The sequence below is a fragment of the Primulina huaijiensis genome, chromosome 6, assembly GCF_012295235.1.
Source record: "Primulina huaijiensis isolate GDHJ02 chromosome 6, ASM1229523v2, whole genome shotgun sequence".
In the NCBI taxonomy this organism is placed as follows: Eukaryota; Viridiplantae; Streptophyta; class Magnoliopsida; order Lamiales; family Gesneriaceae; genus Primulina; species Primulina huaijiensis.
This window is the reverse complement of record NC_133311.1, coordinates 17701157-17719654: the sequence shown is the minus strand read 5'-3', so window position 1 is coordinate 17719654 and position 18498 is coordinate 17701157. Positions and strand designations below refer to the sequence as shown.

At 28.6% G+C, this 18498-nt stretch overlaps 1 protein-coding gene across 1 annotated transcript; it reads right to left on the bottom strand.

The window, feature by feature from the left end:
• Positions 1-5163: 5163 nt before the first annotated feature.
• Positions 5164-6586, bottom strand: LOC140979300 (GATA transcription factor 9). The gene is made up of 2 exons (XM_073444643.1): positions 6169-6586; positions 5164-6056 (listed from the first exon to the last, which is right to left on the bottom strand). The coding sequence occupies exons 1-2, from the start codon at positions 6496-6498 to the stop codon at positions 5343-5345; spliced, it is 1044 nt and encodes a 347-aa protein (XP_073300744.1). The 5' UTR covers positions 6499-6586; the 3' UTR covers positions 5164-5342.
• Positions 6587-18498: the final 11912 nt, after the last annotated feature.

Here is an 18498-nt window from a genome sequence, read left to right as displayed (position 1 = left end):
TTTTATTGTAATAGGATTTACACTTTTAGAAAAGTGATATTCCAATGAATTTTTAGCAGCATATATTTCAAACCAATCAAAGAATAGAATATGTATTTTATTTGTATCTACAAATTCATAGAATTTTTCTTGAATAGATTTTCTAGAATTTATAAAGTGTTGGAAAAACCATAATCTTTTTTCAAAGTTATGTTTAGCATAAAAATCATCATGCAAAATTTTTTTATTTATTTGAAAGTCTTTTTTTATAACATTTAATTCATTAGTAATGTTTTCTGTAATTGCAGAGAATGTTGGACTAGTTGGTTCTTGATATGTTTCTGAAGTATGGAATTGTTTTTGAGAGCTTTCTTATTTTATTTTTGTATAGACTGGTCTAGGAATTTCACAGGCGTAGCCTACATTTCTTAAAACTGAATTTGGTATATCTGAGGTAGAATTTCTAGGTTGTGTTTTATAGGGAATATTTATGACTGAAGGAATTTGTGATATTCTTCCTAAATCTATAGTATCAACAATAGAAGAATCATCATATCTATTGCTACTACCAGTTTTTCTATTAAATGAGAGTTTGACTTTTCCATTCGCATATTGAGTTATTTCTTTTAATTGGGTGTTTGTTTCTATGTGTCCTATAGGTTCTGGGTTAGCAGCACCTTCTAAGATCCATTCTTCAGGTAGTGTTATATCTTTCCATTGAATTGGATTTGGAATTACAGTATTGGATTTTCCTAAATCTGTTTGTAATAATAAGGTTTCACCTTTCTTACTATGATATTTTACTTTTATAGCAAAGGCCGAATTCATAGCTTTGTAATGGATTCTAAAAATAACAGCAACCGATATTGATCCTTTAAGCATATTATAATTATGAGTTTTTATTTGTAAAACTAAGGATTTTAAAATGTTTTTACCATTTAGGGATACTGAGAAGTTTGGATAACAATCAAAAGAGATTGGTCCAGTACATAGACTAGATTCAACTGAACTTAATAATAAATCTTCGAAATTTGTGAATCTGGCATCTCTTAAAATAGTAAGAATGGAAGTATTTAATCCTTCTTTAGTTAAGGGTTTTATTCCTACTTGAACCAATCCTATGTGAATGTATTTATAATTTTTATCTTTGTGTTTTCGTAATGAATTTTGAGATAATAAATTGATTGTTTCAAAAGGCTTAGTAAGTTGTATATCTCTTTCTTCTGTTTTAATTGTGAAATCAAATTTAAATATTTGGAATCTGGAATATTTATAAATTTGATCCTTATTTATTCTAGGAATTTCTCAGTTATCAATGGATTTATAAAAATCTTCTATAATTATTTCTTCAGTGTTAATTATTTTATTATTATCATAAGAAGATGTAGCAGCAGAGTTTAAAGAAATAGATCTAGAGAAGATTGGATCCATAATTAAAAATTTTATTCTTAAAATTTATTTTCTCTCTACAATCCTAAGCAATTCTTAGGGATTACAGTCTTGAAGGACTTACTACCCAGACTTTCTTAGGCAAAAACACTCAAGAGAACCTAAATTTCTGGACTANAAGCAGGCCAATGGTTATTAAGGTGGAAGAGAGGAAAAGTTATACAGAGGCATGTGATTACTGACAATTAATGAATTTATATTTTTTTTAAAAAAAACTGCATGTTATAGTTAATTAATTAATTACATATATTTAAATTCAATTATTTAGATAAATGCTGTGCTGGCGGCAGATTAAAACATTAAGTTAACAAACTTTGTTAGGGATTAAGGACAAATAATGTCGGGTTATGTAATACTCCGTATCAATTATATAGATTTTTTTTTTTATTTTTTTAGGTTTTTTTTAATTATATAATTCAGTTTCTACATTTAATGATACTTTTTTCTTATTTTTAACTAATATATTCTTATTAACTAAGTCTTAAAAACATGCAACCATTTTTTGAATGATTTAAATAAGTTTTTTTTTTTTCCAATTATTTGCTTGCTTTGTGTGAGAAAACAAACAGACTTATATTTTTGGCATGGATGGACCGATGGAGTATATAAAATTTTAAATTCATTATTTGTAATTAATCAGTAAAACTATATATCATAATCTTAAGATTCTTAATTTAAGAATATATGGTAACCTATGGATCAGCGGTGCCTAGGATCTCTCAGCAGCAGTACATAATACATTGATTTATCATTTTATTAATTTCTTTTTAAATTATAAAATTTATTTTTTAGATATTCAGAAAATATTATATGTCTGATGCTGATTAATAATTCATATATACACATTTATTTTTGTTATTTCTTGGTGTCAACACGTGGGTGGGTCTCATGTGAGATCGTCTCACGGATTTTAATCCGTGAGACGGGTCAACCCTACCCATATTTACAATAAAAAGTAATACTCTTAGCATAAAAAATAATAATTTTTCATGGATAACCCAAATAAGAGACCCGTCTCACAAATACGACCCGTGAGACCGTCTCACACAAGTTTTTGCCATTTCGTAAATAATATATTTTTAAAGTAATTATATTGATATGTTAAATATGTATATATAGCACACATATAAATGTTTTGTGCTCCAAAATAAGATGTCGGTTTCTTTACTCGTATGAAATTTTAATGAAAATCCACTTTTGTAATTCATCAATCGCTTTTTTCCCTGAAAATATCCTAAAAAAGTTTTAATTTATTTACTATCTAAATTTTAAAAAAAATTAACAATGAAAACATATAAAATCTCTACCCTGCCCTGATCTTGATTCTCAAACAAGGAAGAATTATGCATGAATAAATTACGATCTCTAAATTATATATTGAACGAATTGTTCAATATTTTTCGGAAAAAAATATTATATAATCGAGCTAGTGAAGCAAAAAAGGGAATAGTGAATACCAAATTTTGGTCCAATTTTAAATAATTTATTAATAATTATTATATGCTCTCAAAAATAATAATAATAATTAATTATATATCAGAAAATGCACCTAATCAATTTTAAAGCTGGGAGTTGAAAAATAAGTTAGCACAAATTTTGAAAATATTATTCGATCACATGGTTGTGCATGGAAGGAGGCACGTCTCCTCTTTTTATTTTTATATGATATATATATATATATATATATTTAATGCATAGACTCTTTCTCGAGGACCAATAAATTCGGGTAGTGGACTTGAAGTCCGTGCCAATAAAGATTAAAAATAAATATAGTCTCTTTACAATATTTAACAAATAATTAAAGATTTTTTAAAATAAGATGTAGAAAACAAAGTAAATATGCATAATAAATAAATATATAAATAATTGATAGTTTAATCAATAGTCGTGAGTTTGTTTTTTCGTACCAACATTTTATCAAGCAAGTCTATCGCACAAGATTTATCAAATACGATTTACTTGGATAGTGTAATTTGCAGATTATTGTGTTAATTCGNATGTTGCATTACATTAAATTAAACACTCATTGTCAAATTCCTCAAAAATCAATTATGATTTTATTATTTACAATGAAATAATAGACAAATTTTAAACCTACACCTTACTAATTTATACATTAGCAATACAAAATATAATAAATTTCAAATGATACTATTATTGGGTGAACATGAAATCCATGCTAATTAACATGACATATTATATGGTCATGTAAGGTGTGAATTTGGAATTTATGTTCTTCTTTCTTTAAACAACAAAAGCATATTTGAAATCCATGAATTTGAAGTTTATCGGTCCAAACACAATTTAATGTTATTGGGTTCAATTCTCATCGATTATCTGAGATGTTTAATTAATTATATTAAATAAATAAATCCTCTATTCCATTATATATATAATTAACTATATTAAAGACTAAAAATAAATAAAAATAATAATACTTTGGATTTTTTTTGTCGAGGTCAACTAGTGTAATCTCCATATTATTTCTTTATCTGAGGTGTAAAATTGAGAAAAAAGGAAATGGCATAATTATTAATTTATCGATCTTGGAAAAAGTTAGAAAGGAAAAGAATTGAGCGTCTCGTTTAGCTTTGTTAGTACCAAAGTGCCAAAATAAAGAATCTTATTTGAAGGATAAAACTGATAAACATAGTTCGATTAATTTTTAAATAAATTATTTGGATATTATTAATCCGGTGCTTGAACTAAATATCCCATATATTATTATTTATACACGGGTCACACTACATATTCCATGTGGCCGGCGATTTATACAAATCTTAATAGTCAGTTTGAACAAATATTTATAACAAAAAATTTATAAAAGTACTTTTTTACATTTTTTTATAAAATTTTTATAAATTGTTGGCGACGGTTTACGGTCTATATGTCCAAATTTAGACTGGATGTCCGGTTTTAGACTCAATTATAACAAATTTCTCAACAAACTCAAAAAAATAAACATTTTGTATATAAAATGATGCAATAAACTTGAGATTAATGGTAGTTTTACTATAACAAGCCTCATGAAAAAAAAAAAATTCTGGACTTGAGGGAAAAAATTATAATATTGTTAAATCAATAAGAATAATACTAAAGATAGAACTAAAATATCGTACAACAATGTTTACAACAATTAAATCGTAAGATTTTGTTATTTTATTGTGAGATTTAGCATTGAATTTATCATGAGATGTTGATAAATAGAATTTTATATTGAATTTTTTGTATTGTAAGAATTATTATATAAATTTTATTGTACATATATAATTACTCAATCAATATATAATCATAAAAAGTGACAGTCCTGCACGTACCTACATGCCGGTATAGACCAATACTAAACATAATGTCCACAAAATACATTGAATTGAACTTTTCTTGTCTATCCAAAATCCAAAAAAGAACGTTTCTACGTATATTCATACTTACTTCAATTATTCGACAAAAATAAATAATTAATGCATGCGAATACTTAATTAATTAAATTTATCATTTACATTGTATCACAAGCTAGCTAAAATGTATTATTTTTAGATCATAAATATATTATATTTGATATAAAAAAGAAAAAGACCACATGGGGTTTTATTTTTCTTAAATTTAATTTGCAGCATACTTATCTACATTTCTACAATGATTTGGTTAGAGTTAAAATCGATCTAATTGTAATAATGCATTATAAGAAAGCATAAATTCTTTGATTAATGAATATTAGTTCAAGAATTTGTGCAAAAAAAAATAAGGTAAACTTCGGATTTCTTTTCTTGATCATGATAATATTAGGAAAAAAGGCTACAAAATTCCGTAAGTTAGGAATCAATACTTTATGCTTGTTCTTGAAATTGATGGAACTAAAATCCCAAAAAATAAGAAAGGAAATTTCTCTAATAAAATTAACCTCAATACCAAAGCTAAATCAACTGTCGAAAATCAGGGCCGATGTGTTGATGAATCAAGTAATCGTCGCTGTTGGATATGTCAAACATCATAGTCTGATGATGGTGATGCAGAAAGTGTTGCTGCTGACTTCTCAGCTGCTCTTTCTGCCTTCTCAGCTCCAGAACTTTGCGGTGTGAATTTGAGTGCTTCGTAAGCATAAATGTCGGGCTTGCTGCGGGGCGGTATTCGGGTACCAGTCGACCCGATTTGTACCTCACCCCACAAGCATTGCACAGTGTTTTTGGTCCCATGGGCCCGGTCCGCCATTGCGGTGTCTTGTCGGTGGCACAATGGAGGCACTTCCGACCGTCGGAGGAATTATCCGGCGCTTTCTTCTCTACCACCGTTGTTTTGCTGCCTGTGGCGAAGTTGGACGAAGATGACGATGACATGGTGGGAACGTTGGAGGATGGGGTCGGAGCCACGGCGAGAATGCGCGATGCCCAGTTTCCGGGGGTGGCGCGTGAACGCTTGCTACGCGCCTTCGCGGGGACAGACATTTCCGGCCGGAGAACGGGGCAGGTTCGGGTTGTGTCAGGCTGGAATCTGTATTGGTGAGTACTCTCCGGAGCTTCGTTATTTCGAGCTTTTAATCCTTGTATGAGATGCAGCTTCTGCAAATCCTCGCTTGAGAATGATTCCTCCGAGAAATTCGATAGCCATTCAAGCTCAGCCAAATCATCATACTGTATTAAAAATGCGACAAATGTCAAAAAACAAAAAAAGAAAAGAAATAAAGAATCATCCAAATTCTTCAAATCAAATCAAGTCATCATATTTTTTAATCAAACGACGCACTGGGAGGCACAGTTCACTGGAAAAATGGCCATCAGAAAAGCCGCGGCCCCCGCCAACGTCAGCGGAGTGAAGCATAGGCTCAGCAGTGCTCCCCCCGGAGAATGAGGAGTTACATGAGTTATCCACCGCCGTAAGTGCTGAGGAGTCCGTAGGCATTCCGGTAACAACCGCCTCACCGCCACCATCCCCCGCCAACATATATTCATCATTCGGGATGTCTAGAAGGTCCTCAATGACGAATTGGTCGCTGTTTTTAGCGTCGGAGGGATGTTTCTCAGGCGTGAAATGGGTGTTATAGTAACCTGTTTGGAAGATTTCTGGGGTTTCCATCGAAATTTTCACAGAATATGAGTGTAAAAAAGGAGACAAGGTAAGAAGGGAAACGGAGTATTTATTTGTGTGTGGTTATATTTTCGTTAGAAGGTGACACCTAATAATTTGGAATTTGACGAGGAAATTATTATGGCTTTTATAGGAGTATGGAGAATTTGCTAGTCTTTTGATGTTTATTATTATTACTGTCGAAAAATATATTATTCTGATAATTGTGGATGTGAAATCATTATAGTGCCCTTCGTGTTTATTTTATCTTTTATCTCTATTCTTTTAATTTGCTCCAATACAAGTATTTGAATTCATATATCGACACACTTACGACTGAAAATTTATGCATGGAAAAATAAATTAAATTTCATTATTTCAAAAGCAACCGGGATTAATATATAACTTTTATAATAAATTTGTTTATTTTAACCTTTTTCTTGTACTATTTCCTATGTTGTAATGAGCAAGGAAATTCGTGCTTCATATAATAATTTTATTAATATTATTTATAAGCACAAGTCACTTGGTCACTTCCTTAACATGAACTTTGTCAACCTTTAACTCGAGAATAATAATATTTAAAACGATGTATTTAATTTTGAAGTTGACCCATTAAATTAAATTAAGTACACGAACATCAGTAACATTAGGATTTGGAAATATATATATATCGATTTGCCATGCCTAGCGTGTATATATATAGTTCCCATATTAATAGTTTTTTTTTAATCTGGGGGCAATTTTGTAACTTCAAAACACATAAATTAAGACACATTTTTATTTATTTTAACAAAATTGTAGGAATTGAGGATGTTAAATGTCCAAGACAATCTAACCACCCAAATGAATCGATCAAAAAGGTTGAAATGTTCAAATCAGTTGTTAGTCCAATAATAGCAATGTTTTACCGAGGATAATGAGCCTATTTTTGTTTTAAATTTTTTTTTTTAAAACCGAAATAAGGGCAACATTTCAACACTTTTGCCTATTACTATTTTTTGGTTGAGTATTTTTAATTTATTTCTCAAGTTGGTCATTTTCATTTTGTATTGGATTTTAATTAGTTTAAAGGGATAATAGCAAAAATAGTCTTCAATGCAAGTTTGTCTATTTTCTGTTTTACTCTTATAAGTATTCAAATATGTATTTTGATCATAAACATATGTTAGATTGTGTTTTGGCTTTTGTTTAATTTTTTGATTGATTGTTGCGTTGGTGTCAGATACGTCGATATTTTCTAGTGCCACATAAGAATTTTTTGGTGTCTCGTTAATATTTTCTGACGACACATCATAATTGTTATAGCACATTTCATATCTCAAATTTGGAACAAAATTTCAAGCTTCATCCAGAGCTTTAAAAAAGAATAGTTACCCTTCCATTTCATTAATTTTAAGTTACTATTATCGATACTCGTGCTGGTATATAATTTTTAAATAAACATATCAAATATATTTAACTATAAAAACCTCTGATTTTACACGTTATAAAATTCCACCCTTTTACATATCCCCCGCCCGCGTGTATATATTCTCATTTCATGACAGTCCCACTACGGGGCACGTTATTTACAGCTAGACGACTCGATCGACGGATGAGTAACATCAGGCACTTCGCCGCCGGTGTTGCCAAACATGTTGAGTGTATATCGGCAGATCCACACGTACAAGAGACCATCAGTTGCTACTTGCATTAATCCATCTAAATATATAAAAGCTTATGTTTATTTAAATCTCATGTGCCTTTGAATTTTATGAAAAGAAAACTATTGAAAAAGACTTGTGGGTTATTATTATATATAGTAGAAATAATGTGATAGGATTCTTAATTGCAATACCAATTTCACCAGTCTCGTGATTGTTCTGAACAATTACCCTAGCTATTTGCAAATTTATATCGTTAGATCTATTTATCTGATATCAAAATTTTAAATTTAAAATGGGATACGTCGGAAAAACTCTAATAAATCAATAAATATCAATAAATAAATAAAACTGGTCCGGATTGCACGTGGCTAAGGGTGGGGGAGCATGTCAGTAAAGCATGTGAGTGGCTGAGCTTGAACCAAAAAATGCCACGTGGAAGCGTACAAAAAGGACTTTGCCGTCTAGGTCGCGGCAACGTGTTAGCACGTGCCGCCTTTGGTCACGTGACTCTAATTCATTGGGTTGGCACCTATGGTATTGGTTTCAAGTCACGTGTAGCATCGTCGCTGCATTGTGACGTATTTGGTATTTGTGTAGAATTATAGATTTTTTAATTTTACTTCTGCTTTTACTCTCTTTTTCTTTTATTTCAAATATCTAAACAATCGAAGTTTTAAATGTCTTTTTGCGAAATTGATTGCAAAAAAGAGAAATTAGATCAGATTTTCCCCAAATCTCACTCCCAAACTAAGCCTTAAAAGATATTTCGTACGGGAATTGACGTCATTATCTTTAAAAAAGTGATCCAGTGTCTTTTTTTTGGTTCTTTTTAAATGATAATCCATAGTTGAAAATTGATATAAAATATTAAAAATATAATATTAATAAATGATAATTCAATATCAACTCTCTTTCAGATATGATACTGATATATGATATTCGAGAATACAAACAAGTATATCATGTGGTGATATAATATAGTTGTTTCAATTTTACATTTAAATTTTTATCTTTTTTATAATATCTAAAATAGTTAGTACTCGTGTATAATATATTAATACCATATTTTAAATGTTATATATTGAATTTCATCGGAGAAAACAATTGAGATTCTAAGGAGTGCATGAACATTATTTTTGTGAATGGTCCGATAAGAATAGACACAAATACAACTACACCATTGGGATTTTAAAAAAACAGGTCCATATATTCTCCACGGAATTGGGTATATTTTGAATCGTGGGCCTGTCAATTATTAAACCTCACAATAAATGATGTCAATGCTAGTACAGGCTTGCTTTTTGGCCCATTTTTTATTTTTTAAATGGCAATTCAAAAGTTGACAAAGCCAAGTTCGGCCCAACTCCGGAGCTCGAAAAAACAACATATTAAAATTCAAAATCAATATTTTTGATAAAATTTACCCAGTATTTTTCAGATATGTTTAAACTTGTTCCAATTTTGACAAGATACGAATTAATGTTACTAATCCACACCATACAAACTAGTGATCATACGTATGTTTAAAATTTTGGTTCTTTATCTTGTTGAAATTGAGTTTCAGTCGTGTATCTTTCAATTTTTTGTAATTTTAATATTTTTTTATTAAAAATGCTGATGTTAAAGTGTATACGAAAGTACCACGTCGGTGTCATATATATCGGCGTCACATCAAAAAAGGCCAAATTTTCAAAAAAAAAATTCATATAGGAGTTAAAATTGAGACTTAATAATATGAAAGATCGAAAATAGCAAATAGACAAATATAAATATTTCATTTAAACAATCACACATTTGTAGGCCTGACGCTAGTTCTTAGATCAAAAAAATTTTCTAAATATAAATTTCGCTCTAAAATTATTTGTGTGTGTACTTAGTCAACTCAAAATGAATTTTCACAATATGTATTAGTTTTTTTATTTATTATTATTATTGTTGCAGTTTTAGTTACCATTGCATCCCCCACTCTTATAAGTCTGGCATGCATTTTGTTGTAATTCCAAATGGTCTTTATTTATTTATTTATTTCTCCCGTTTTATTATTATTGTTTTTTACAATTTGAGCTTTACTCAAGATATATCNTTTTTTTTTTTTTTTTTTTTTTTTTTTTTTTTTTTTTTTTTTCCTGATTTCTCGAACTTGGTGCATTGGAAGTTCCTTTCAAGTTGTAATTGCTATGCTTTATTTTGACAAAACAGATTGATAAAGAGGTTTCCACTAACTATGCCTTAGCATCCATCAAGTCGTTTCAATAGCAAATAGACACATCGATTTCTTTTTCAATTATAATTTCAAGATTTTGAAGATGTAATGATTAAATTTTTGCTAGTTTTTTCCCTTTTCGTTTTTGTGGTCAAAAGTTGGAAAATCTCAAGACTTTATTTTATCTGAAAGTAGCAGCTTNATCGATGGTATGAGAAACGCCTATAAATAGAGCGATTGAGGTCCCTGAGCACACACCTCATAAGAAAAATTTACACTATTTATTGAGAGGGTGGAGTGCTTAGAAGGCTTCAACCGAGAAGAAAATCAGAGAAATCAAAATTTTCAATGGCCGGAGGTAACGTTCGATTTAAGCTTCCGCATATTGTTTTTTCATGTTCATGTATACATTAAAACATGATATTGAGAAAAAATTTCTAACATTTGGTATCAGAGCATGATACCTCTGACTTGAAAATTTTGTTTCTGAAAGTTTACGTAACAAAATAGAAGTTTTGATATCATAAGAAATTTACCTGAAAATTTCTTCGGAGAATTTTCTTCTTGATCGGAGTCTGAAGTTCTGAAATTTTTTTTTTTTAGAGCAAAACACGAAGGGTGTTACTGTTTTTTTTTTTCTGAGAGGTCATGAAGGATGAAGACGATGAAATATACAAATGACATTCTATCATATTTCAAGCAATTAAATGAATTCAATCATCCACGTGAATTAAATGTGTGTGGACAACTAATAAATTGATTGCTGTGCCGGCAATGGAATGGTACATAAAGGATTAAATTATATTTTTTTTTAAAAAAAATTAAAATTTAATAAATAAATAATTAATTAATGCGGGACCCACATTTAATGTTGAGTGACCCACAGATTTTGACAATTGCTTGAATTGTCGATACTTTAAAAAAAATTATTTATTTATTATTTTTAATAATAATAATAATAAATAAATCATTAATGATTAATGTGTTATTAAGTTATATGTATAATTCGGTATACATATAATTTTTGGTTAAATAATTTGTATACATTAAAATAGTTTCAAGTTCGATGTAATTTATAATACATGTTTAGAAATTATTTTTGCATGTTTTATATAATGTCAAATATTATGGATAAGTGTTTGATGTGTATATGCAAATTTAATATTATGTTTGCATTTATTCTTGAAATTTAAAATGCAAATAATATTGAAAAATAATTGGTACATCAATATTCACATTATGTTCATAATAAATTATATTGAGTTGTTTATAATTTAAAATGAACATATCAAGTAAGATGTGAATATAATATTATAAAATAAAATATTTCAGATGTTCACAAATGAACAAATAATCTTCACTTTATCACTACTCTGATAAAAGAGAAAAACTGATGAGGAGCCCACATTTTTATGTAAATGTGATTCTCACTTTATCACTACTCTGATTGAAGAGAAAAACTGACGGGGAACGTATTTGTTCATATTAAGTAAAAATATGAATATAAAGTTATTTAATTAAAAATTTTGGCTTATAAAGATTCACATAAATGTGGATAATTAAAGTGAATAATAATTATAAGGTGACATGAGAAAACATGATCTGGGGAGTTCTTCATAGATCGGTTTAAACTGCCTTGACTAGCCACTGATCTCCCTGAAGAATGTTGCTTTGACTAGGAGTTAGGTATTTAAAAGGCCTTAGCACTACCTATCTTTCATGGGAGCACTCTTGGAAAGTGTTGATTGTGTTACTAAATATTATTATATAAAGATTTAAGTAAATCCAAAATTTTTGTCTAGTGATCCGTATAATTTTAAATAATTAAGGTTTAGCCACAGCACCCTTAATTATGAAAAATTATACATTAAGTAAGATTTGGATCACATTAAGTGAATTTATTAAGTATAAAAATAAATAAAAAAAAATTTGTCCAGTGATCAGTGTAATTTTAAATAATTAAGGTTTAGCCACAACACCCTTAATTTTGAGAAATTATACATTAAGTCGGTTAAGGATCACATAAATGACATTTATAAAATCAAAATTTATGTCTAGTGAGCCGTCTAATTTTGAATAATTAAGGTTTGGCCACAACACCCTTAATTATGCAAAATTATACATTAAGTGGGCTGAGGATCACATGAAAGACATTTATTAAGAGCATAAATATTTAAAAATTTGTGATTTAATGTCTTAGTGATTCGTATAATTTTAATTTATTAAAGAATATGTATAGCATCTTTAATTGAATTAAAATTATACATTAATTTTTAAATCACATTTAGTAATAACAGACATAAATTACATAAAATTATTCATCATTTTGATAATACTTTGAGATGAATAATTATGAAGAATAAATATTTTATGCATAAAGAATTTAATATCCTAGTGATTCGTATGATTTTAATTAATTGAAGAGTAGCCATAGCATCTTTGATTGAATTAAAATTTTACATAAATTATGAGGATCACATTTGGTTATAAGGGATATAAATTGTAATTAATTATATTTAAATATTGAAATTTATCCCACAAGAAATTTAGTTATGTTAGATATAATTAATTAGGATACAATATTGAAATATTTTCTTAATTTATCCACATAGATTAAGAATTGAATATAATTCAATAGTTATATCATTAAGTTGTATGAATATAATTAAAAATTCAGTCCACAGATAATTTTTATGTCAGTGATTCATATGTAGATCATGATTTACATGGGTAAAACATGATATATGGTTTATTGCTTCATTTAATAACATTAGCATGTATTCATTAATTTTGCAGCATATTGCTATTACTCTGATATTAATTTCTTGAAAAATGACTTGATTAGTAGGAGCGATCAAATTTAGAATATTGATAATTATGATGCTCATTCATCAACACAAGTTATATGTATTGATTGCTATTTACAACATCTTCCATTTAAAAAATGTGTTGTGAAAACAATCATATAAATTCCACAAATTGTTGGTCATGATATTGTAGTTCTTAATGTTCATAAAAATATTGAATGATAAAAGAATTCAATAGGAAGTAATGAAGTCTGAAAGTTGGTTCAATTGCCATCCATTTTTAGATGAGTCTTTAAAACAAATAAAGTCTCATTAGGCAACATCGAACAACATAAAGGATTCTTCTCTAATGATGATGAATATTTAATATTTCAATATTAAGAAAACGATATGGATTGAAATATGTCTCACATTAGTGGTATTTCAGGTTTTACAATGTTATCTCTTCATTAAGTTCTGTTGAAAATATTGTGGGCCATTATGAATACCAGAAGATTAGTGAGAGCTTAATTATTATCAGAGTAATATAAGTATTTGACCACTAAAAAGCTGCAAAATGTTTTGGGATACCTTTATGGTATTAAAGTTTTACATGCTTATGTGAGACGAATTGACAATTTGGAAAGTGATTTGCTACTTCTACTATTGAGTCAAAATTCGTCATTGAAGAACTATTGTGTGGTGTATTTTAAGGAGTTTCATTATGGGCTTAGAATTATGAATTCTATGTCTAAGCCATTAAGATTATATTACTGCAATTCAGTTATGGTCTTTGTGACTAAAGCGGTGGTTGAATTAAGTATATCGATATAATGTATTTTAAACCGTTGGAGAACGTGTTAATAAAGTGATCATTGAACACGTTAGCACTGAATTGATGATCTTTTAACCTAAAGGCATGCAAATTTTAGATGTTAAAGGATCATATGGTAATTACTGATGGATTTGATTCTATAATAAATTTATGTTATATACATTTGGTTTTGATAATGAAACGCATTCAGCTATGATATTTCTCATATTCAGTTATCTTGAGAAAAATATCAATAAAGTTGGACCTCGAATAAACATTGGGTTTATTCATTAAGTTATACAGATTTGAGAGACATAATGCATTGTGATACATGGAAGATAATACTCGTTTTTAGAGGACATATCGCCATGATTTATGTGTTTTGTTTTCTCCTATGATAAATGATATATGTGTGTCAAGTGGGAGAATGTAAGAAAAACGTGACACATATTAAAAGAAGTAGCGTGTACAAATTGATATTGACGACGACCAAGAAAATTCCTTCTGAATCTCGGCTCTCGATACACTCATCGATGGTATGAGAAACGCCTATAAATAGAGCGATTGAGGTCCCTAAGCACACACCTCATAAGAAAAATTTACACTATCTATTGAGAGGGTGGAGTGCTTAGAAGGCTTCAACCGAGAAGAAAATCAGAGAAATCAAAATTTTTAATGGCCGGAGGTAACGTTCGATTTAAGCTTCCGCATATTGTTTTTTCATGTTCATGTATAAATTAAAACATGATATTGAGAAAAAATTTCTAACAATATATATATATTGTAAAACAAACTATATTGAGTGATAAATTTTTTAAGTTTCTAGCTAGAAAAATAATCGGAGGAATCATATACTTCCTGAATCTGATATAGTATCATTTTTTAACAGATGTAATTTATATGCATTTAAAAAAAATATTTTTTCATTTCCCACAAATTTTTAATTATTACTTACACGTAAGTTAAAATTTAAATCTACGCACGCTTTTCAAAATTTATAAAACAAATTGTGGGCATGCATGCATGGTGGTGGCCTCAAAATAAATGAAAATGAAACCAGATCAAGTCAGACGACTCTTACCTGACAACGATTCTGAACACTTTACTCTATGCTTCTGGTCTTCATAAGCATGTCAATGCACAAAAAATAGGGTTTATTTCATTCTATCTATGTGGGCATTGCCCTATGATAGGATTGATGGCCAAGATTTGTCCATGCATATATAGGACTCCTTTTTTTTTTAAATTGTATGTGTGTCAAGATCTTACCCGTTGAAATGAAGTGAGGGTAGTGCCCACATAGGTAGGATCTCATCTACCAAAAAATAGGGTCAAAATTAAGCACACATAGAAAATGTAATGCTTCAGTTTTAATGTCATTCTCATGAGGTCATATAACTTGCACGTTTTAGTTAATTCACTGTCTTAGTCGCTATCTTACACATTTTTTTTTACCAAATTTAGTTCATATTCACTGAATTGTTGACGTAACATCTGGTATGCGAACAATATCTGTCATATAAGCATTTTCGCAACAAAAATGTTAAAACTTTAATCACATTATCTCCTAGTTAGGCTACCTCCTAGGTTTGAAATAACACCAAATCAAATTGATGGTTTGAATTAATTTTTAATCGATGGCCATTTTTTGGCTTAACAAACAGATTATTACTCACGAGGAATTAAGCCCACTTGAACCTATATGTGTACTTGACAAACATACATATCATGTGCATGAAAGAGAGTATGGTATCCTTTTTTTAGGCCTGCCCGGAACACTTGTAAAAAGATGAAATTCTTTTGAGAAAATTCGGAGGAAAAAGTAACTTTTTTTTATCAACGGAAGAATGGAAAAACATAGCTTTTTTTTTTTGCATGGTCTCCAAGGAAGTTATGATTAAAATTCTCGAATCATTAATTGAGATGGACAAATAAAAATTAAATTAGAATCCATGCAAATCTTAGCTGTTTGGTCTTTTACTTTGTATATATAATTCAGAAAGAAGACTAGATATTAGGTCACAACCAAAAAAAGGTTTTGGGTTGAGTCAAATCCTGCAGGTCGGAAAGAAATACATTTCCATTTTTTTTAATACCGAAATTGAAAAAATAAAAAGGTTCACATTAATGACCTAAGATCTTGAATTATATTAACCGATAACATTTCAGAAATGAAAAATATGTAAATTATAAGATCAAAAATATAATTTCTCCAAATTTTAAAGGAAGAAATCATAAGCTTTTTAAAAAGAAAAATGGATCATAATCAATAAAGAAATTTGAATAACCAATCATCTCTTAGTTGAATTGCCGGATGAATTTCGAGATGTAGCCCAGATAATATCAAGAATTTTTTTAAAAAAAACAAAATCTTGATTCAGTAATTACGAATGAGTATTTTCTTCCCCAAAAAATATGGAAGGGCCTGTCTTAATAAATGATAATTTTTATATTTCGAAGTGGAACAATCCCTAGTGGCCCACGTAAAAAGGATACCGATGGATCGAACAAGTAAAGAATGTTATCCTCTTTCAAATTAAAAAAAAAAAACATATTTTTCACCACACACACGCACACTTTTAATTATAGGTAGGATTAATCAGTCTTACAAAAAAAAATATGTGAGATCGTCTTATAATATATTTGTGTGTGTCTGTATATATATGTATGTATATGTGTATGCACGCAGGAATGTCTATTACATGGATTTTGAGCAAAAACTTGAAACATCAACTGATCCACAGTGGCAATTATATTTTGAGTTAACCCCCCAAACAAAACCTCAATAAAGAAAGAGCATCAATACGTTGAAAACCCAAATATTAATCAATTACATGGGATATTTAAATAAATAAATCATTATTAATAATTTTTTGAACAAAAGTAAAATGAATTTACATGTGAATAAAGTTGGTGTATTCGATAAATCATCGTGCTTTTGCAATACGGCCATCTTTAATTACATGCTAGCTCTCGTGTACACACACGTGGCATGCATATGTAGTCGATTTTTTAAGAATACTGTTATTAAAAAATAGAAATTGATTTTTTAAAAAAATTAATTATTTTCGAAAAGTATTTTTCGATACTTTTAACATAAATTTAATGTTTCCTAAAAAAAAAAGAATAATAGGTTTTTGTCAGACGGTTTCACGGATCAAGATCAATAAGACTAATCAATCTTGTTTATATTTATAATAGTAATATTTTTGACATAAAAAATAATAATTTTTAATGGACGACTCAAATAAAATATCAATATCACAAAATTGACTCGTGAGATCATCTCACAAAAATTTTATGTGACAAAAAAAAAATCAAGAGTACATCGTCATCTTATGACCCACAAAGGGAACAACAATTATAAGCACCAAATATTCCCTTACTTTTGATAAGTTTGAACTTCCAATATTCTAAATCTAATCTAATCTAAATCTAAATATGTAAATACGTGGACGAATTAAATATTTTCCCCCAATCCTATTTTTATTAATTACGTCAAAATATCGCATTTATAACTGTTGATTAAAAAAATGCATATATCTCTCAATTAATTTAAATTTACCATTTATATTTATTTTATTGCAATGTCAATGTCCGTTAAGAGTCGTGTCCAAGCTTGNGATATTAAATTGAAAAAATTAATATAATTATAAAAATAAAAATAAAAACTATTTTTTCGCTAATTTTAAAAAACTTTCTTAAATACAACACATGTCGATTAATTTTTTTGACTAATAATCACTGTCATATATCAAAATTTTAGATTGTGTTAGACTAAGACAATGACATGATGCTTATCGTGTTTAGTATATTGATGTCGATCACCAACCTTAATATATATTTAATTTTCGAGAAGCTATATATTATTATTTTTTAACATGTGATAAAAAAATAATTTTAAATCACATTCAATAAAATTAATGAGAAAAACATTTTTAAAAATTCAGTAATTTCGTCTAAATCCACATTCACAAACAATTTTGTGATATGACACGTGTTTGACACATTTGAATGTTAACAATAATTGTTTCATCAATATCTTTATCCAAATGGGTTGTGATTTTATCTACAAAATCTCTTCATAATATATACAACAGCCTATTATTCCAAAACAATGTCAATAAATTTTATAAGGTGTCTTCTAATAAGATGCGTACTTTCTTCAAAATTTGTTTAATCATTTCCGTTCCGGGACATTTTAAACTATCATGTATCCGGGAAATTTGTAATATAAAAGAAAATTATCACATTTGTAATACGTAATAATTAAAATTTTGTACAAATAGAAGAATAATATTTTTTACTTTTCGATCATGAAAGACAGATTTCAAACTTAATGTCTCGTTGTTCTCGTTGTTTCCATATGTAGGTAGTTCATAACAACGAATAAATCTAAATTTAAACTAACATTACATCTTGAAAGGATTCAACTCATATATGGTGCTGAAAAGAGGAGTCATTTCAGAATTCAATTTTGGAGTAGAAAAATTTAGTAAATAAATAGAATAAAATTGATTTCTAATATAATATGCAATATTACATTATTTATAATTT